Here is a 20993-nt window from a genome sequence, read left to right as displayed (position 1 = left end):
ATATTAAAATGAGAACATTTAAATTTTTTAAACATACAGCAGTAAGTGATCTCATGATGCTACAAATTCTCATATCTGCTTCATTTTTAGCATCCCGAGCTGCACTTCAGGGTGCTCTGCATAGTTTTACCATGGTGTCTGTCAATTCTTGAACAAATGCCTAAAGTATTCTCTCAGCGACCCCAGAATAGAAAGGGGAAGTGGTTGGATTTGGTGTCATTGTGATCACCATTGTGTTTCTAAGACTGGAATTTGTAGAGTGTGTCTTGGTGAGGCCTCGTGAGCGTCTCTCTATAGCTTCTGGCTTGGCCAATGCTGTGACCTCCTCCTTCATCTCAAACCACTTAACCCAGCTCTCCTGGTTGAAGAGTTGCTGCATACAAAAGTCTTAATTCCTTTATGCACTCATTCCAGAAAAGTATTTATTGAGCACCTGTTGTATGCTAAGGATTGGAATTTCTGAGGCATTCTGTCCAGAGTCATAACTAGGGTTGAAAACACCATCACAGCCTCTTGTGTTCACCAGGCCCCGGAGAGGCCATGGTTTACCTCCACCAACTACTCTGCAGCCTCGTGACCCCAAAGCAGAACCCCCAAGATCTCTGCATCAACTCTCCTGGGGATTCTAGCCCAAAGTGTGAAAGAAATTATTGAAAGAATCAGTCTATTTGTTAAAAGCGCTACATGAATCAATAGGGTCCCAGATACTCTCTCTTGACAAAATAATCCTTATTCTTTGCCTTCATAAATAAAATTCCTAATTAGCTCGTCAGCATTCCTTTGAGATTCTGTTCCTTCCATTGTTTAGAAGGGGAAACAATTTCAGAAGTTGGATCCAAGGGACTTGAGAGTAGGTCTAAGCTGGAGCTCAGCCTGCTGACAACTAGTGCAGAGCCTTTCCATGCTGGGAAAATTTCGTGGCAAAAGTGAGGGAAGCTCAAGAGAGGGAAAGTAACCTGACAGGCCCACCATCGGGAAGCCAGGTCCGTCCACTCAGTCCTGCTGGGGTCAGGCAGGGCCTCGTCTGAGAGGTTACTCTGACTGCAGAGACTGTCTGCTTTTCTTGGGGCACGGGGCATCACAGGCATTAGCAGAGGTCCTCTGGGACACGGGAGCAGCAGAAGGAGCACAGCACTGCCAGCCAGAGTGGCGCATCCTGGGTGGACCCTAGATGCAGGCAGAGGCAGGGCTGTCTGTGCCGCTCTTCCCTGGGCTCTTCCTTCTGGTTCACACCTCAATCGCCTGTTGAGCAGTTGCTGTTATTTCTAGGGTTTACTGGGCACTGGGGAAGTGGGTGGGCTGCAAGGAATCCTTGATGTCCTGGGACTTCTCTCGCAAAGGTCTAAGCTGTTGGATCTGATGGTCACAATCTACTGAACCACGTTGTTCAGAGTAAGTAGCTCTGTCACCTCGTGGGCAGAGAAGTGCGCGAGGCAGCAGCCTGGGCTCTGGAGTGACAGGCTGGAAGGGAGCACAGCTGCTCAGCTCCAGCTGCTGACTGAGGAAACGTCCCCATGAGCGGGCACCGCGCCTGCTTTCCCTTTGCCCTCCTTAGCTCTCTTGCAAATGGAAGTGGTGTTTACTTTAAATCATTAATACAACTATTCTAATTATGTGTTTTTAGTTTTGCTTTCATTTTACTCCTTTATTGTTGTTATGAGCTGGCCCTGGTAAGATACTTTATTCAATTAAATTTACACCACAGGTTGAGTATTAATACATGCAAACAAATCCAACAAAAGTATCTTTATTTTTATTATTTCCTTAATAGAAACACTATCAACCTTAATCTAGAGGAAGTAGGGGCAGGGATGGGAGAGAAGGGCAGAGAAAAGGATGGCTCGATAGTTTATCAGCTGTGCCAAATATTTTATAACCACCACTGTGGTCAATCCTGATTGGTTCAGTGTCTCCTGCTCACTTGACACTCGCCCCACCATGGCCCTCTAGTGGAGAAGGGGACAACTTGCTCGTTTTTGCCACATACCCAGGTCAGTGGAAAACAAGGGACACCTGAAAGTAGGAAGAAATGGAGGCTGTCCGTTCTGGAGCCTGGTGCTCAGAGGAAGTGTACGGAAACTGTAGGTGCAGGCCCACGAAGTGAAGAATGGCGGCCGGCGGGGCGGGGCGGGGCAGGGAAGAGGAAGATGGGGGGCAGGTAACACAGCTACCTCTCCTTGACCTAAAAGTCTTGTAGGAAAGCAAAATAAATGGATGGCCTAGATGGATCGTGTGCACTTATCACGGGGCCCAGCAGGAGTTGCTGCCCTGCCCTCACCCCTTCTCCCCAACTCCTTCCTGGGAGCATCTTCCCCCTCGCCCATCCGCCCATCCGGCAGGATGTGGCTCACACGCGGCCCTACCCCTTAGGCTGGCAGGGCCTCTCGCCTCCCGCACGAATCTGCTGCAAAGCTGTGTTCAGCGTCTGCTCTCAAGAGCGAGGCCATCCCCGTGGCGGCCTCTCTTCCCCAGTCCTGGTCTCTGGCTCCTGTTCACCACTGGGTTCCACGCGGTGCCTCGGTTTACCACAGAGGCAAGTTCACATTTGTGTGAGTGCTAACCCGGGCAGTGTGGCTTCGGCAACCTCCCTCTGGGTTGGCAGGCCAACAGAAGAAGGCCTTGGGACTGCCGTTTGGGTACACCTACAGGACCGAGTGCTGATGGACAACAGACTAAAGAACAAAGCACACGTCGATATATACTTTCCAATAATTTTTTTGTTTTTAATATCAATTGATGTTTTAAAAAATACAGAGGTGTTTGACACAGAATAGCACCATTGTGTAGGACACACAGTTCCTGCGCCCGGCACCCGAAGGGGGTCTTCTCGCCTGGGCTGGGGGCAGTCACTCAGGGGGCGTTTGACTCACACCAGTTAGTTTCCTGCCTCTGCCTTGACCCAAGGGTCTTACAGGAAGACAATAAATAAATAGAACACCGAGATTTTATTTTGCAGTCTGCCCAGTTCAGGTCTCTTAGAAAGAGAGGGGAGAAAAGTCCGAACTGTGAGAGGGTGGGACGAATGGACGTCAGGTCAGGTCAGCCATTCAGTGCAGAGTCCTAGAGTGACTGGGATTGGAAAGCACTTGGGTCCTTTGGGTTTGCGACGGATTGTGTTGTCTCTGGGTTCGGGTTTTTACAAGAAGCAGGCTGGCCCTATGTCCACACCAAATTCCTGCTCAGGCCCTCCTATGTCCATGGGTGCAATGTCAATGATGGGGAGGCGTGAGGTCTTCTGTGTCCGGTACTCGATAACAGTCTTGTCCCACTTACCGGTGTGTTTCTAGGGGAGGAAGGGAGGAGACACTGGTCAGTAGATGCCTTGAAGTACAGTGCCAGCTGCCCAGGACCCCAAAACTGAGCAACATCCTGAGCATCACAGCCCACAAAGTGTGAGCCACACACAGGGTCTCCCTAGACCCTCTCTCTTCTTGGCTTGCCAGAGCCCTCTGTGCGTCAACTCCTACGCTGAGCACCACGGCCCTCCTTCCACCCTGCACTGGGCTCCCCACCCATGCCCCCTCTTCACTCTCCGCAGACACATCCCGTGAACACTTGCATAAGCATCACTGGGCACTCTGGGTAGGCTCTTGTTTCCCCTGAGCCAGAGGAGGGAGAAGATAGAACAATATGTGCCCTTCCCTCGCCTGTCACTCAGCTTATCTTCTTTAGGTAACCCCCAGACTCAGGCCTCTGATGACCCTGTCAGGTAGGACGTGACACCTGCTGCGGGCCAGTCCTCAGCCCTGCTCAGCCAGCCCCACTCACCGTGCAGCCATCCTGCAGGGTGGTGTATGTGAACCTGCTGTTGCCCTCCGCCCGGATCTCTACGTCGTTGGAGCCCTGGATGAGCAGGGCCTTCTTGAGGTTGCCAGCTACTTCGTCCAGGTAGGCAATGCTGTTCTTGCAGTGGTAGGTGATGTTCTGGGAGCCCTCCGTGGACAGCAGGCGTAGGAAGGTCATTTGGACGTTGGCAGTGTTGGGAGCCAGGTTGTCATCTCCATAGCTGAACTGTTGGGCAGAGCAGGTGGGTGAGGCCTGGGAGCCAAGATTCGATGGGACCGGGGGCTGTGGGGGTTGCCAGCTGTTCAGGGTTCAGAGAAGCTGAGCGGTGCTGGGGCAGCGAGGGGCTGGGAGGATGTTTTTGCTTCCAGGGAGCAGAGCAAGCTCAGAGGACCTCTTTTTCCACCTCTAAATGGGAAAAAATACTCTTCTTCCTCTTTCCTTCCTCTCAAGCCCAAAAGAGAACTGAAGGAGAATGTGGGGACTGTGCTAGAAACTTCCAGGGAGAAAGAAGACGGAGCTGAGGAGCCGCCCCGGCCCCAGGCACGCAGGCACTCACGTGGAAGCCCCCGTTGATGGTCTCCCCAAACCAGATGTGTTTCTTCTCCTTGCTCTTGCTGCTCCACCAGTTCTTCTTGGGCACGGTCGCGGGGTTGGGGTAGACGCAGGTCTCACCAGTCTCCATGTTGCAGAAAACCTTCATGGCGTCCAAGGTGCAGCCCTGATTGGGGTCAATCCAGTAGTCTCCTGCAGCGGGGAGAGGCAGTGCCCCATGGGGCTCAGATAGGCACAGACGCCAATGACTGAGGGGGCCAGACCCGACTGCGACGGAGGAAAGGCCTACAGGGAGACCGGAGAGAGGACTGGGCTGGCCGGCAGGGAGGATGCAGGAGCAGGGAGGTCTGGATGGGCAAAGTCCAGTCCTATGGAAGGACATGGGCAAAGAGGGCAGGAGCAATGCCCAGCTGGTGGATAGGATTTACCTTGAGGTCACCTCTGCCAGGTAGCTATGGCAGGACAGCTGCCCAGCTGCAGCTTCTCTGCTGTGAAATGCGGGAGCAACCCTCTGCTAGAACCTTCCAGGCCCAGCTCTGCCCTGCACTAAGGGGCGTCTGTTCCCTTGCAGGGGAGGTGGCCACACCGGGGGGCTGACCCTGCTCTCCAGGGCAGGGGATCCTGTCCTCCAGGCTCACCGCTCTTCCACTCAGGGTGGCAGAGTTTCAGGTCCCGGCAGGTGCGTGCGGGGTTCTTGCGGGAGCCCTCGGGGCTGCGGATGCTCTCGATCTGGTTGTTGAGGGACTTGAGTGTGGCGTCCACCTCGGCGTCATGCTGTCTCAGGGAGCCGGCTGCCTCGTCAGCCCGCATGTACTGCAGGGGGTCAGGGCCCTTCTCTCTCTGGCCTAGGCCGGCGAAGGCGGACATGTCGATGCCAGGGCCAGGGGGACCTGGAGGGCCAGGGGGTCCGGGAGTCCCAGGAGGACCCTGCAGCAGGAAACAGAGATCAGCCCGGAACTGCAGGAAGGCGCCCCTCCCGTGTCCCTCCCCATCCACTAGAGAGCACTACAGCGTCCCCTTCCCAGTCCCATGGGTGGGGCAGGGGCCAAGGCACCCATAGCGCCATCCCATTTCTTCCTGAGTCCCTCTCTTCTGTCTCCCAGCACAGTCATGGGCCTGTGACCTCTGAGGAGGCCGCAGGGTAAAGGACGCCATCACTATTAGCTGTAGGCTGACACCCCAAAAGAGCCCCTGCACACCAGGCAGCTCAGGCCTCGGGGGACAGCTCAGACAGCAGGAAAGGAGTCAGGACACTTACAGCGGGGCCAGTTTCGCCTGAACGTCCACGGGGACCAGGAGGCCCGATGGGGCCAGGGATTCCGTTAGCACCATCTTTGCCAGAGGGACCAACAGGGCCGGGAGGACCCTGCAGGCGGGAAAGAGAGAAGAGAGCGTGAGAAACGAGCAGTCCTCACGGCGAAGGCTGGGGAGCAGCTGGGGCTGGTTAGGTGGCCGTCGTGACTGCGCCAGCCACTCTGCTCCCAGTTCCTCACACTGCTCAGCCATGGAACCCCAAGTTGGTCTCCATATGGCCACGAGCCAGCAGGACGGCGCCATGGCTCTCCCATCCTCCTAAGCTCCTCTCTGTAAAATCCTGTTACCAGCTGCTCTCACAGTTATCTATGGCACTGTGACCGCAGGTGCTTTTCTGGCCGCAGGGACACCGAGCAGTCCCACCCCCGCAGCTGATGAGCCCAGCCCTTCCCCAGAAGCAGCAGCGTCCCCCCACCATGGGAACACCTGGTCAGTGCCCTGGGCCACCCCTCCTGCTCCGTCTTACTTACTCTAGGGCCAGAAGGACCAGCAGGACCAGAAGCACCTTGGTCCCCAGAAGGACCCTGTGTAGAAGGAAGAGGCAAAGGGCGGCGGTCAGCACAGACAGACATGGATGCACAGATAGATCCTGGGGTTGGAGGCAGCTGTGTGTCCCACCCCCTTCCCTTCCCACTTCCTCCCCCTCTAGCCCTGAGGGTCTTGGAAATGTCTTAGGGTGATCCCAAGCTGTCCTAGCAGCGTGGGGAATTCAAGTGGGCTCTGAGGGGCAGGAGGCCTCGGGGAGCCCCGAGCAGGCAGCCACACTCACAGGAGGGCCAGGCAGGCCCTGCAGGCCAGTGAAGCCACGATGTCCCTTCAGGCCTCTCTCGCCAGGCTCTCCAGACTCTCCTTTGTCTCCTCGGGGGCCTTGGGGGCCCTGGGAACAAGACAGACACGAATTGGGTCGGGTCAGGGCCAGGACAGGAGCCCTCCGTGTGTCCCACCCAAGCTGGGTGGGCAGGGTCCCCGCTGCCCTCCAAGGCTGCCTCTGCCGGGGACCCAGCGCAGGACTCTCAGATACTCACTGGGAGTCCCCGGGCTCCAGCTGGTCCTGAGGGTCCCATGGGGCCTTGTGCACCCTGTGAGGAGAGAGTGAGAACAACGTCAGTGCGGAGCTAGGACAGGGTGACTCCTCTGCATCCGCTCTGGGCTGGGCACTGAGTCTGCCGCCCCGATGCCCAGAGACCGCCAGGCCCAGGGGCGGCCTCGGTCCCTCATGCAGGGGAGGGCGGTCCTGGAAATGCTCTCTGCTCACTCAGCCACCCTCCTCACCACTGGCTTTTACTGAGTTAAGGATACTCACAGATTCTCCTCTGTCTCCCTGTTTGCCAGTCGGGCCGGCAGGGCCAGGAGAGCCAGGGGGCCCAGGGGCTCCGGGACCACCCACGGCGCCAGTCTCACCACGATCGCCCTGTCAGGAAAGAGGCCTCGGGCTCAGAGATGTTCCAGAAGAAGCAAGGATAGAAAGAAGGTCCTTCCAGACGGAGAGGAGACTCTGATTCCAACCTGCTACCCCGGCTGACCTGTTAGGCCCGAGGCAATGTCCTCCCGATCCCACCACACGCAGGGACACCCAGGTGCTCACCTTGACTCCAGCCGCTCCATCTCTGCCAGGGGGGCCATCTGCACCGGGGCTTCCCTGGGCAAAGGAACAGAAATGTGGTCAGAGCTGCCCCCTGGCCCTGACTCCCACACCGCTCCCCTGTCCTCCCCTCAGAAGCCCAGGCCTGTTCTCTTCTGCCCACTGACACTTTGGGGCCAAAGCTTCCTCACCCAGCTTCTGTCGGCCTCCCGCCCTGTGCGCCCAGCTCTCGGTCTCTGTGCCCGTCTCTCTTCCCCACGACCTTCCCGTTGCACCCAGACCCTCGGGCCTACTGGCTGCCCCTGCCACCCCCTTCTCCAGGGCCCCAGGACATGGCCTGGCTGGCCCTGGCACAGAGACACACAGGGCTCCCCTCCCTAGTCAGAGCCACCCTGGGCGGGGGTGGGGGGGTGTCCCACTGCTCACCTCTCGTCCAGGTTCACCTGCAGGACCAGTCAGGCCAGGAGGACCCACGGGGCCGGGAGGACCTCTGTCTCCAGATGCGCCAGGTGCTCCCTGCTTGCCGGGCTCACCCTGGAGAGAGACCAGGACAGTGAGTGCACACGCTAAGCGCTGGTGACCAGGGCAGACAGAGGGTGCTGAGCGGGCGGAAGCCCGAAGTGGCGTTGTTTCTGCAGAGGCCACGCCATTGCACCGAGAGCACTGAGCAAGGACACTCAGGCCTGAGCCAGGCTGGGCCCAGCTTGGCTGGAGGGAGGGCGTCCCACACTCACCGATGGGCCGGGCAGGCCGGGGAATCCTCTCTCTCCACGCTGCCCAGGCAGACCAACAATGCCCCTCTGACCAGCCAGACCCTGGGGACCTGGAGGACCGTCGGCACCCTAAGAGAGCAGGGGTGGGAGGTGAGAGCCGGCCACAGCTCTTCCTGCCCTCCCAGAACAGTTCCCTCTGTGCCGCCCCTCCGCTGCACCCCCACAGCCCCGCTCCCTCCCACGCCGCGCTGTGAGCTCAGGAGCCTCCCCCAGCCCTGCTCCCAGGGACCTCAGAGGCCAGTGTGGCCTGGTGAGGGACTTACAGAGGGACCGTCATCTCCGGGTTCTCCCTTCTCGCCAGGGGGCCCAGCAGGACCTTGGAGGCCGGGGTCACCAGCTCGGCCGGCGGGGCCACTGTCTCCTCGAGCACCTTTGGGACCATCTTTTCCAGAAGGACCAGGGGGACCAGGAGGTCCAGGGTTGCCCTAAAAGGAGCAAGTGGAGGAAGTGAGAGCTCATCTCACGGTTCCCTAGCCAGGCTGCCACAGCCACCGTGGCCTCAGGGACAGCACCTTCCCCTCTGTCTCCCCACACTAAGGCAGCTTCCTCCCAGTCCACCCTGCGTGAGAGCTCTGGGCAGCCAGCCCGGCCCTTCCAGCCCTGTCTGCTCCCTTTTCTTCCTCCCTTCTGCCCCCAACCCCATTCCTCCAGCAGCAGCTCCAGCCTGGCTCCTCTGACCCTAAGCCTGGTGCTCACGCCGGCACTCACTCCCAGGGGGCATCAGCTACCCCTCCCTGGAGTGGGGACGGTCAGAGGGGAGTGGAGGCTGCCTGGAGCCCTCTGGACCCCCGTGGGGGCCTGGGCCAGACATTCAACCCCTGCCTGTGCCTCCCAAGCCAGGAGCGTCACTTACGTTGGAGCCGGGAGGTCCGACGCGGCCGGCAGCTCCAGGGAATCCGGTGGCCCCCTGTGTGAGGAAAGGAGAGCCCCTGAGCACCTCAGGCCCTCGGGAGGTTCAAGAATGGAATTGGCAGGGGTAGGGGGCTCAGAGGCTGGTGTGGAAAGGGGCAAGGGCTACAAAGCAGCAAGGGGAGCTCGGGAGGGAGGGACAGCCCATCTGGCCGTAGAATCAGGCATGGCTGCTCCTCCTGCAGGAGCAGGAGGCACTTGGCGCTTCAGGGAGCTGAGTGAGGGGCCGAGCCCAGGGACGGGGGATCCGGGATCCCTGTGCACCCAGCAGAGAGAGGTGCCCTCTCTCCACCTGGCTGACGTATGGACGCGGGCTGGGGCATGAGCAGGACGGCGACAGGAGGAGGTGGGGTGGATCCCAGAGCAGAACCTGCTGCGGGTGCTTTGTGAGAGGGGTGGGGGCGTGAGGGGCCTCACTCACCGGGGGGCCTTGGGCACCACGGGCTCCTTTAGGACCAGTCACTCCAGTAGGACCCTGGGAAGGAGAGAGGGAGACAGTGAGGCCAGTGGCCTGGAGCGGGTGGTGGGCTTGTTTCTGAGCCCCAGCAATGGACTCCCAGGGCTAGGGTTTCAAAGACGCAGCTTTCTGGGCACTGAACTCCCAGCCTGGAGAAGCTGTCCCAAGCAGGCCTGCCCACTGTCCCCAGCAGGAGACTTGAGTTCTAGGAGAAGCCCGTCAGGCACCACGGAGCCAGTCCAGGGTCTCACCTCCAGGGAAGCTCTTCCTGCCACCCCACTCCCCGCTCCCCAGGAGACCAGCCTGCACTGTGTGTCACCCCCCAACACCCCCACACCAGCCCTCAGGCCACACCAAGACAATGAAAGCTCCTCTGCCGACTGCCGGGTGGGGCGTCCTCCAGGCCTGTGACCCTTTTCTGCCTGTCCGGTCTGCTAGGGCCTCTCCTCCTGCACCCAGTGACCCCTGCCCCCAGGGAACAATTCTCGGGGAAGCTCAGCATTACCCACCTGAGGCCCAGGAGCTCCAGAGGGACCCTGAGGACCAGGAGCGCCAGCGTCACCCTTCTGGCCGGCCTCTCCTTGCTCGCCCTTGGCACCAGGCTGGCCGTCAGCACCCTGTAGGGGAAGGAGGGGACGAACGAGTGAGGACCAAGCTGAATCTTCGAGGTTCTTCCAAAAGAGCCAGAGACTCTGTGAGTGTGTGTGTGTCCACCCCGGGCCTGAGAATTGGGTCTAAGACAGGACTGTAGTATTGGTATGGAGGTGCGAAAGGACAGGAGGGGACAGTCCTCTTCCCGCTTCTTTAAATTACGTCCTTCCCTCCCCCACAGGCTCGGTGTGCCCAGGGCCTGGATGTGGCCGGGGCTGGGAGGGAGGCAGCCAGAGATACTCACGGGGGGGCCGGCGAATCCGGCTGGGCCGGGGGGCCCAGTCTCCCCACGTTCACCCTGTGAGAGAAGGGGCCGGGCAGAGGTCAGGGCCTGCCGCTGCTTCTGCTCCTGAGAGCCCCCCCGACCCCCCCGGCCTCATGCTGCCACGGAGGAGGCATCTCCAAGTAGCCTTCATCCCACACGAAGGGCCCCAGGTGGGACAGCCTCTCCTGGTCAGGCCCCGTCAACCCACAGGCCTCGCCCTGGCCGCGTCCTCCCTCTCTGCCCCGGCCCCCAGGCCCAGAGGGCGGGCAGGAGCGAGGGCTGGCCAGACACTCACCGGGGCGCCTCGAGCACCAGCACTTCCCGCAGGACCAGGGGGGCCAACTTCTCCCTAAAGGGGTCAGGGGAAGAGCCAGGGATGAGGAGGGGGGTAGGGAGGGCACAGTTCGTCCAGAAACCCTGCCACTGGGGACTCGGACCCCACCCCGCACGCCCGAGTTCCGCATCCCAGCCCGCACGGCACCCTCTCGAGGGTCCCTGCTGAGCGCACTCTTACGCCCAGCGTAGCCACTCTGCCCGACAGGGCACACGGCTAGTGACCTCATTCTAAGAGGGCCCCTTCACTCCTGGCAGCCCCCGGTGGGCAGGAGGGTGACAGCTGATGAGGGAGAAGACACAGCAGTCTGGCGGGCGTGGAGAAGGGGCACAACGGGGGTGCGAGGCAGAGAGAGGAACGGAGCCGTGACTCACCTTCTCACCATTGGCGCCAGCCGGGCCGGGGGGCCCAATGGGACCAGTCAGACCCTGGGGGAGAAGGTGGAGATGAGGGAGGCAGGGGCTGGGCAGGGACTCTGGGGGCCCACACTCAGTGCACCACACTGAGTGCTCCTCCCCTGGCCCCCAGGGCCCCCTCTGGCCCCAGTCTGACAGGGAAGTCCCCGCGGCTGGCCACACAGAGGCAGGACCAGGGACCCCACTCACACACTGCCCAGCCCGCCTCCCTGAGTGCAAGGCCAGAGACCCACGGGCAACCCTGCATGTGCCCCACCCCAATCCTCGGGGTCCTGACACCAGCATTCACTTACACGTCCACCGTCCTTCCCAGGGGCTCCTTCCGGGCCTTTCTCACCAACATCACCCTGGGAAAAGACAAAACCAGTCGCCTCAGGGGGGCGCTCCAGGGCCCCCTCGGCAGCTCAGTCCCACCCTGGCTGGGGCTCCAGGGATGGCTGGAACCCTGCCCAAGAAGGATTTGCTGTGGTCTCAGGGTGGGCAACTAGGAGTAACAGGAGTGAGATGAAGGCCCAGGGGAGAGGATGTCACTAAAAGGCAGAGAGCTTTGGGAAGGAGGGGGTCTCCAGGTTCCTCAGGAAGGACTAAGTGGGACCCTCATCCCCAGGCACCACGAGGGAGAGGGTGGGAGCGGAGGGGCAGGGGCGTGACAAAGTCGTGGCCTTGGTGAGTGGCACGCTAGGCCCAGTACTTACCCTGTCTCCCTTGGGCCCAGCGATGCCAGCTGCTCCCCTCTCGCCGGGCATCCCCTGAAGACCTGGAGGACCCTGAGCCCCAGGGGGGCCAGCTGGGCCAGATGCACCCTGGAGTGGTGGGCAAGAAGGAGTGAGTGGGGGGCAGACCTTCCTCAGGACCCCAGGGCCCCAAACCCCTCTTTCCTTTCCTTCCTCCTGCCCAGACCTCCTTTCCGGCCCTATCTTCCACTCCTCCCTCCTGGTCTTCGTTCCTCCTGAGCCCCCTCCCCTTCTCTCCCCGCTCAGTGGGGCCTCCCAGGGCTGCCCTCAAGACCCTGCAAGACTCAGCCTCACTTACTTTGGGACCGTCAGTGCCTGGAGTGCCAGGGAGGCCACGGGCACCCTGGAGGCCCTGGGCACCGGGAGAGCCACGTTCCCCTGGGAAGCCTCGTTCACCCTGTGACAGACACCAAGGAGCAATGAGGCAAGAGCAGTGGGGGAGAAGGCCCAGGGGGAAGCAGGGAGGCGGGGAGGAGAGGGGGACCCGGGGAAGACTGTGGTGCTGGGAGGCTCTGGCAGAGCCACACAGGGAGAGGACAGGCCCAAGGAGAACACCCAGCGATGGCTGACAGGACACTCACCCTGGGACCCACGAGGCCGGGGGCTCCAGCTTCACCAGGAACACCCTGCAGAGCAAAGAAAGATGAGTGAGAGAGTGAAGGCGTCATGTCCCAGACCCCTGAACATCCCTCCCGTGGGAGCCACTGAGCTCAGACTGTGTCATCTGGTGGGAGCTGGGACGTGGGTCTGGGACATTCCCAGGCCTCACGGGGCTCCTCGTGCCCTCTTGCCCTTCCCCCCGCAGCATCAGAAGAGACCTTCCCATCTAAACAGGCTGCAGGTTCAAAGAGCCCCATACTCACCTGGTCACCTGGTTTTCCACCTTCACCTGGGGGACCGGGAGGGCCAGGAAGTCCCTAGAAGCCAAAGTGACAAGTGTCAACAAAAGAGTGAGTTTGCTGTCCCAGCCCTGCAGGGTGGCACGGCACGGGGCAGACCTGGGGAGGAAGCAGCCATAGGACCCAGGGCCAGGGAAGCCTCAACCCCCGAGGGAGGGGTGGGCCCCCCACCCACAGAGCTTGCGGCTGCCCCAGACAGCCCAGGCCAGAACCTGGTCCAGCCACCTACCTGGAACCCAGATGGCCCAGGAGCACCCTGCTCGCCTCGTTCACCAGCAGGTCCCTGCAGAGGGAAAGAGGAGAGCTGAGCCGGTGCTCTGGAGAGCCTGAGAGCCACAGCCAGCCCAGGCAGGGGTCAGCAGGAGGGGCAGGACAGGCGCCTTCCTGCACCACCCAGCTCCTGTGTGTACGTGTGTCTCGCTGCTCTCCCGTCAACAACCCAACTCCTCGCCATCAGAGGGGTCCACGCTGCCTCCTGGGATGCCCTGCCACAGCTCAGGGTGGGGCTGGGGGCCTGGCTCAGCTCCACTACTGGATGGGCTTGCAGTCACCTGCCATCACCCCACCAAGCCCCGGTCACAGGGCCACCTGGAGAGGCTGGGCAGGTACTTACAGCGGGGCCGGGGGGTCCTGCAGCACCGGTCTCACCATCTTTGCCAGGAAGACCCTAGAGGGAAGAGACAAATGACAATGACTTACGATTTGCTTCAGTTCTGTGGTCCCCCCAGGACTGCGTAGAGGCACTTCTGGGCCCAGGGCTTTCAGACCTCCACCATCCTCCAACTGAACTCCATTTCCACACCCTCCCCTCCCTTCCTTCCCTGGCCCGCCTTTTCTCTCAGTCTTTCTCGACACAGATGCCTCCTCCATCTCCCTGGCCTGCAGACGAAGCGCAGCCAGAAGTCTCCTGTGTGGACCCCACAGGGCCCAGCGAGCACGGGGCTCAGCCACAGGGATCCGCAGGACCATGACATAGGGAGGCCACTCCCCGTCCCCTCCCAGGTGTCCAGCCAACACCAGGCACAGGCAGTGGGGAGGGGCACTTACTCTCAGACCAGGAGCACCGGGCAGTCCCTTCTCACCAGCTTTGCCAGGCTCGCCCTGCAGGAGAGAGAGTGCAGCCCTGAGTGGACGCGTGGCAGCGAGGGGGCAGGCTGGGGAGACTGGGGTTGGGCCACCCCGACGGGCGGCAGAGGGTAAGGCAGAGTATCAGCCCCTTTTCTTGTGTTCAGAGGCATTAATGGCAGCGGGACCCCCAGGCACTGCCCCTTGGAACAATGTCATGGCTGCAATGTCCTGAGGCTCTGCGGGGCCCTGGGTTCCCCCAGATCACATGCACTCCTGCCCATGGCACAGGGATCCCGCTCATCACTGTCCCTGGATTAACTCCGCTCAGGATCCAGCCCTTTCCCCAAGGGGGCAGGAAGGTAGGTAGCGCCACATGGGAGGAAACGGAAGAGCAAATTACTACTTACATTGGCACCTTTGGGACCAGGGAAACCCATGACACCGGGCTGCCCACGAGCCCCCTGAGGACCTGGAGGTCCAGGGCGACCATCTTCACCAGGGGCTCCCTGAAAGAGAGGACGCCATTCTCAGACCACAGACACTCTGACAGCGTCCGCGCATCCAACATCTACTAAGTGCCTGCTGTGTGGCTGGCACAGGACTAGGTGCTGCCCACACACACACAGCATCTAGGATTGACCACAGTTGCCACCAGCAGCCCACAGCACACACAGGCCCATCTGTGACAAGGCACTGCTGAGCTCAGAAGTCTGCCCCTGGAAGTGCACATTAGACATTGTCGTCCCCCCCCCCCCAAGGAAAGGCCTGAATGCATAGAGGGGTGGCATTTCCAGAGCTCATAGCTACCAGACAGGCCACTCCTGGCCCCAGAACCTACCATCTCTCCCCTGCCCAATTCTCCAAAGTCACAACACCCCAAACTGTCCCACCCAAGCTCCCCTCTCTCCCCGAAAAACTGCCTCCCCCAGAATATCTCCCTGCCCTCCCAATAATCCCAGGATGGTGGACTTACAGAAGGGCCAACTTTGCCTTGAGGACCAGCATCACCAGGGCGACCAGTGAGACCCTTTGTTCAAGAAAGAGAAGAGGGTGGCGTCAGGGGCAGGCCCCAGGACCTCCCAATCCTGGCAGCACAGGGCTGGAGGCAGCAGGTGGGAAGGGCATGAGGGTCTGCTCAGAGTCTGAAGCCAAGGGCAACAGCAAGCAGCTCTGCTACTTACCCGGGCTCCAGGAAGGCCAGGTTCTCCGGGACGGCCAGGGTCACCATTGGCTCCCTTGGGACCAGCAAGGCCACTGGGCCCTCGCTCTCCAGGGGCTCCCTACACAAGACAGGGAGTCAGCAGGCTGCCATGTGATCAGGGATGCGGGTGCAGGGAGGGCCCTCCGCCCCCTCCTTCCCCACTCACCTTGGGACCTGCCAGACCATCCTGGCCTGGGAAACCACGGTTGCCAGGAGCTCCCTAGGAAGAAGTGGGAGGAGAGGCAGTAAGTGAGAATGGCCACTAACCCAACAGTGGCTGGGGAGAGCCCAGCAAGGCTCCAAGGGGGTCCCTCCCACCCACCCCCAACCCAGCGTCCACAATCTCTGGGGAGCAGTAGCAGTGGCCTGCAGGATTCTGAGAGGTTAACCTCTTGAGCCTGTCCCCACCTTTTTGGGAGGAGCTCAGACTGTTTTGTGTCACCCTGAGGGCTGGGGACACAACTTAGAACGAGGGATCCCTATCCCCATGGTGGCGGGTGGAGGAAAGAGGAGTGTGATGTCTAGACAAGTCATGAGTCTTGGCAAGAACACAGCCGCGAGAGCACTTCCATCTGGAGGGCACAGCCCCAGTGAGACTAGGGACTCCCAGTTCACTTACTCTTTCTCCAGGGGGACCAATGGGCCCAGCACCGCCAGGCTCTCCACGGGCACCTCTTTTGCCTTCTTCACCAGCAGGGCCAGGGGCTCCCTGGGGGCCAGCAGGGCCCTGAGGACCAACACAAAAGAGAAACAGGTGAGTCTTCACATGGCCCTGGGGCAAGCCCTGGCCCAGGGTGTGGAGGAAGTGGCCCTGGCAATTGCTTCAGGGCTGGGGGACTTGGGGAAAAGGGCCGTGAGGATCAGCCGTGGAAGAGCAGAAATAGCCCTGCGGGAAGAGGGAGGGTGTCAAGTTCAAACTGTTGAAACTGATTAAGCCAAAGATAAGACCTGAAGCTACAGCAGCGTCTTCTCAGCCCTGTTAAGAACCCTTCTCTGGGAACAACCTGAGAGGCCCCCGACTGGGGGATGGGCCCCGAGGAGGAGGGCAGTGGGGCGGGGGAAGGGTGGCAGCAGGGAAGGTGGCAGCTTGCAGCAGATACTCACAGGCTCTCCCTTGGGGCCTTGTTCACCTTTGAAGCCAGCAATGCCAGGTTCACCCTAAACAGAAGAGAAAGGCAGGTCCTCGCACGGGGTTCTCTCCACAGAGCCTGCCCCACCTCCAGGACCCCTGTGCAAGGTGCCCTTGGATGGGCACTGGTTGAGGCCAAGGCGGGAGAGCGTGGGAAGGAGGGGAGATGGCACTTGTCTCCAAGGATGGCAATGGGACTTAGGGGTCATGTCAGGATCTTACCGTCTGACCTTTCGGGCCCAGAGGACCAGTTGCACCTTGAGGGCCGGGAGGACCACGGGGTCCAGGGAAACCAGGAGCACCAGCGATCCCAGGAGCACCCTGTCAGCGTGAACAGAAGGGAGGAGCGTCAGGAGAGAGGCTGAGGCAGGACTGAGCCCACGTGGAGGAACAAAGTCCAGGGGTAACACTCACAGCAGATCCTTTGGCTCCAGGAATTCCATCAGTTCCAGGGTTACCCTGAAAAAGGAGCCAGTGTCATTGTAAAGTAAGCAACAAAGAATGAACCCCAAACACCTCCCAGCCCTCCTGGGTCCAGGTCCAGGGACTGGGGCAGGCGCTGTCCATTTCAGGGACATGCCTACTGCATGTTTCCAGGGAAGACTCTGGGTGGAGGGACATATGTCTAGACCAGGGGACAGGCATTGGGCCTAACAAAGGTTTGGTGATTGGGGCCCACGCCCCTCAGAGTGAAGCACAGAGTCAACAGTGCCGAGGCCGCAGACCCCAGGCCCCCCAGGCCAAAGAGAAGCTGCACTTACAGAGGCACCAGCAGGCCCAGGGGACCCAGGAGTACCAGGTTCACCGCGAGGACCTTGAGCACCTTCAGGACCACGGGCACCAGTGGGGCCAGCTTCACCCTGGGAAGAGGCAGGGAGGATGACATGAAGAGAAGAGGGGACACAGACCTCCAGGGGGTTGGCAACAGTGCAAGGCCAGCTGCGTGCACGGCACCCGAGAGTTATGCATGTGCTCCCACCCTCGCACACTAGCATGTGTGTTCACACGTGTTCACGCACAGGTCACATTGTTGTTTTTGTCCCCATTCGGCTAAGCTGATGACTTGATGACTCCCATGCCTTCCTTCTCCACCCCACTTCTCCCCTCTGCACTGTAAACCTCTACAGGCAACGGCACATACGTCCTCTAGCAATGAGCGGCTTGAGGGACCCGCTGGCGCCTACCAGAAAGGCGTGAGCTGGGGACCCAGCCATCCTGGCACCATGGGATGATGGACAGAAGCCCCTCTCTCCCCACCCCTCCTGTGTTTCCATTTTATTGAGGAACTGAGGCCCCAGGGGTGAGCTTGGGGCCACCTGGCCTGCTGCTTCCCTGAGCATCTCCGCTCAGAGCACCCTGCACCCTCCGTGCCCATCTGGCTGTCGGGTGCACAGGGACGCCCCAGGCTCTGGCCCCAGCCTGCGGGAACGGGCTGGGAAGCCAAGGCAAAAGCACGCTGGCTTTCCCTGCTCCACTGCAGGCCAATCCCCTCTGGGGGCCTCTGGCAGCCCCCTCCCCACAAATGGCCTCTGCTTTTACTTTCATGTTTTCCTGAAAGTTCTAACTCCCTGGACGGCCGAGTCCCTGGGGAGGGCTGCTGACCTGGAGAGAGGGCAGAGCCTGCTCAGGTTTCTCAGACATTCTTGCTTCACTTTTGTGGTTATTATTTTCTAAAGGTCAGGCCCCCTCACCTTCCGCTGTCCCTCTTCACAATGGGTCTCCTTCACCCGGCTCCAGGGGCCTCAGACACTGTCTGGTTGCCATGGAAACCCCCAGGAGGGGAAAAGCAACCTGATGCCAGTGACACACGGAGGCTCCGCATTCATTCCCAGGGACGTCCACACTGGAATCCCTCCTGGGCCGCAGGGGCCTGTCCCTGAACTGGCTGGCCTCCCACTGGCCTCTAGCAATCCTCCGAAGGACTCCATTAACTCAGCTGGGCAGGGCCAGGCACCCGCGGTGAGGCAGACCCCGGAGGGGAGGGAAGCTGGGAGCCGGCTCCTTGTCCGTGCACCCCCTGTGCCCTCCAGCAGCCAGCACCCCCTGGCCTCCACCCTGCTCAGCCGTTGGGTCTCCCCCAGACTTGTTTATCTTCCTACTGCCATTCCTGGCCTTCTGCCCCCTCCCAGGTCTCTGGTGTGTCCCCATCTTTTTCTCTGTCTGCCTTTCCCCACTCCAAAGCTGTAACTGGACCTCTCGCTTTTTATCATCCCGTGTTACTTTCCCTCCAGCTGGTGACGCTGCGAAGCGCCTGGCTTTGTGCCCTGCCTGGGTGGAGAGCAGCAGTGGGCGGTGGGAGCCACCCCTTGGGGGGTGGCTAGCAAGGGTCGTGGGGAGAGGGGAGTGTCTCAGCATGCAGCAGGGCACCCACCTTGGCTCCGGGAGCACCAGGGAAGCCAGGACCACCAGCAGGACCGACGGGACCCTGGAGAGAGGAAGCAGGTGAGGGGCGAATGTCAGTTCTGGGCACAACCTCTCCCACCTCCAAGGTGAGCCGCCCACACACCTCAGGCTCCTTCCCACCCTTGTACTGATTTCACTCTGCATCCATTATGGCCAAAAGTCCCTGGATGAAAATTGTCCCCACTGCCAGCGTCCCTAGGACACTCCAGAGAGAGGCCATGCTTTGCCTGGCATCAAAAGGCAAAGTAAGTTTCTGACTATATACGACAGGAGAAGCAGTCATTTCTTTCACGGCCCTCCTCAAAAAAGACCGAAAGGGTGGCTGAGAAAAATGAACCAATGCTTCAAAGCTTGTTATCCACATGCTCAGGCAATATTTAAAAATGATTCCTCCTCCTTCCTCTTTTCCAACAGAAGTCGGAGCATGCTGCGGTTACACCAAGTAACCCCTGTAGACCTCATGGGGCTGTTTCCTGGCACTGAAAACACAACCACCACCCGCCGAGGACAACAGGAACTCACCGGAGGCCCTGCGGGGCCTGGCTGGCCATCGTTGCCGCGGGCACCCTGTGGGCAAGGAAGAGGAAACCGCCATGAGAGGTGCCCACAGGCCCATCCGCCCCTGCTCACAGCCCACCCTCACAGAAAGTGAGCCGGACACTGCCCCAGGCGGGCGTCCCAGGGCTGAGCACAGAAGGGCGGGTGTGAGCAGCGGGACAGCCGGCCACAGGAACCCCTCTGTGGCCCCGTGTGAGTGGCTGGAAGCGTAGGTGATTTCCCTGCTAGTCCCTTATTTCTTGGAGTTTAGACTCCAAATACCCCTAACGTCAGGCCAAGTTATCATTTAAAGACTCAATGAATTGGGCAAAAGGAAAGTGAAATAGCCATGCAGCAGCCTGCACTCAGCGCTTCCCGCCTGCCCACAGAGGGACGCGCGTTCAAGGCTTGGTTAACCCCCTTGGTTAGGGCCTGGTTAAGTCCCCTTAGTTGGCTCCAGGCTGCCTCTGTGCTCCGGCCCCTCCCCAGACAACCTGCTCTTTAGGAAGACAAAGATGCTTGCAGGATGTCTTCTGCCGGCTCCCTGATGGGGACAGGGCACCAGCCATGGCCCAGAGACGTACAGCTGAACCCTGAGAGGTTTTGCTTCACAAAGCAAGACTGCCAGTTCCTTCTGTACAGGACTTGCACTCTGAGGGTTTTTCCCCCTGAGTTTGTGGTGTGCACCCTTCAAACTCTCTCCCAAGGCCCTTAGGGGCCAGGGAACTCTTTACCCAAACTCCGGAAGCCAGAGAGCTGGGCAGAGCTGAGCCTAGGACCTGGTCCTGGGCAGGGGACCTGAGCAGGCCAGGAGGGGACCTTTCCCCTCCTGGGCCCCACCTGCCAGCCTCTGCCTCTCTTCAGAAGCTGGAGGAGAAGGATGCTTAAGGGGGAGCTCGTGTTTTAAAGGAGACTCAAACCGGCTTCTTGGCTATGGCCCAGTTCTCCTAACTGAGCCTCTCCAGACTGGCATTTAGCAGCAAAGCAAGAGAAGACGTAACAGAAAAAACGTCAGAGGGAACATAAAGCCTCGGCACTGGCCACAGCGCTCTGGGCTGGGCTGGCCACTTCGGGAAGCTCTAGTGCTCCTTCCCGCCGGGAGTCGGCCAGCAGGAGTCCCGGGCTGGGCATGAGCAAGGGGGAGCTGCCGCACTGCTCTGAGAGCCAGAGCCAAGCTGGCATCTGCCAGCTGTCCCTGCAGCACGGCTGGGAGAGGGCACAGTCGTGCCCAAGGAGGTGGGGGCACGTGACCGCAGCAGGCAGGGCCAACCCAGGCCAGTCCCCAGCCCAGCCTTGACACCAGGCCCACACCTGGAAGTACGTGAGCCTGCCCTGTGTCTGGGGCCCGCACACCTCGGTCACTGCACAGCCACCTTCTGGAAGTCAAGACTCAGACGGCTGCTGGGAGCCCTCAGAGCAGGGGCAGCCAAGAGGAGTCTGATTGGAGGGCGGAGGGAGGAGGAGCAAAGAAGGGCTCAAAGGCAACGTTGTCAACCTTTGAAGCCAAATCTTATACACACGCTGGCAGCCTGACTCCTGTGGGGACAAGACTCAGCATGGAGAGCCGAGATCAGGGCCCGCTGCACCCAGGAAGGAGGAGGACCAGGGCAGGGGATGCCCTTCGTCTCTACCCCTTTCCTGGGCTGAGGCCACGGCAGCTGGGAGCCTCGCTGAATGGCCGCAAGCCAGCGCCTGCTAATCTGTAGAAACAGTGGTGTCTCTTGGCAGGCCCAGCGCTCTCTAATCCCCTCGCACAAAGTGACCTGGGGCAAGGCACTGCAGCAGCCCTGGCTGACAAATAGGGGTCGAGGCTGCTGGTTATTTCACTGATCTGCTATGGAGGGAAATTTCTGCCAAACAGACACGTTATCCGGAAAGCAGCACAACGGGGTGAAGCGGATGTGTTTTGGCCAGCCCTGCGAGGACCTGCGAGGAGGGGCCTCGGCGCTTGGGTGGCTGGGGCATGAATTCGACAGAAAGCAT

At 60.3% G+C, this 20993-nt stretch overlaps 1 protein-coding gene across 2 annotated transcripts in view; it reads right to left on the bottom strand.

Annotated features, from left to right (window-relative positions):
- Positions 1-2699: 2699 nt before the first annotated feature.
- COL2A1 (collagen type II alpha 1 chain) overlaps positions 2700-20993 on the bottom strand; it is a 30275-nt gene continuing 11981 nt past the window's right edge. For both annotated transcript variants that reach the window (XM_045555080.1, XM_045555081.1), the window contains 38 exons: positions 18996-19040; positions 18442-18495; positions 16832-16930; positions 16485-16529; positions 16293-16391; positions 16046-16099; positions 15561-15668; positions 15108-15161; positions 14922-15020; positions 14714-14767; positions 14148-14246; positions 13720-13773; positions 13286-13339; positions 12902-12955; positions 12637-12690; positions 12355-12399; positions 12072-12170; positions 11735-11842; positions 11333-11386; positions 10998-11051; positions 10585-10638; positions 10269-10322; positions 9883-9990; positions 9338-9391; positions 8861-8914; positions 8271-8432; positions 7969-8076; positions 7661-7768; positions 7238-7291; positions 6956-7063; positions 6678-6731; positions 6422-6529; positions 6123-6176; positions 5597-5704; positions 4977-5265; positions 4343-4530; positions 3769-4011; positions 2700-3283 (listed from right to left, as the gene is read on the bottom strand). In XM_045555080.1, the coding sequence (XP_045411036.1) occupies positions 3137-3283; positions 3769-4011; positions 4343-4530; positions 4977-5265; positions 5597-5704; positions 6123-6176; positions 6422-6529; positions 6678-6731; positions 6956-7063; positions 7238-7291; positions 7661-7768; positions 7969-8076; positions 8271-8432; positions 8861-8914; positions 9338-9391; positions 9883-9990; positions 10269-10322; positions 10585-10638; positions 10998-11051; positions 11333-11386; positions 11735-11842; positions 12072-12170; positions 12355-12399; positions 12637-12690; positions 12902-12955; positions 13286-13339; positions 13720-13773; positions 14148-14246; positions 14714-14767; positions 14922-15020; positions 15108-15161; positions 15561-15668; positions 16046-16099; positions 16293-16391; positions 16485-16529; positions 16832-16930; positions 18442-18495; positions 18996-19040 (3441 nt within the window). In that variant the 3' untranslated portion in view covers positions 2700-3136. The remainder of the gene's footprint in view (positions 3284-3768; positions 4012-4342; positions 4531-4976; positions 5266-5596; positions 5705-6122; positions 6177-6421; positions 6530-6677; positions 6732-6955; positions 7064-7237; positions 7292-7660; positions 7769-7968; positions 8077-8270; positions 8433-8860; positions 8915-9337; positions 9392-9882; positions 9991-10268; positions 10323-10584; positions 10639-10997; positions 11052-11332; positions 11387-11734; positions 11843-12071; positions 12171-12354; positions 12400-12636; positions 12691-12901; positions 12956-13285; positions 13340-13719; positions 13774-14147; positions 14247-14713; positions 14768-14921; positions 15021-15107; positions 15162-15560; positions 15669-16045; positions 16100-16292; positions 16392-16484; positions 16530-16831; positions 16931-18441; positions 18496-18995; positions 19041-20993) is intronic.

This window comes from Lemur catta, chromosome 6 (genome assembly GCF_020740605.2).
Source record: "Lemur catta isolate mLemCat1 chromosome 6, mLemCat1.pri, whole genome shotgun sequence".
In the NCBI taxonomy this organism is placed as follows: domain Eukaryota; kingdom Metazoa; phylum Chordata; class Mammalia; order Primates; family Lemuridae; genus Lemur; species Lemur catta.
This window is presented reverse-complemented; position numbering and strand designations above follow the sequence as displayed.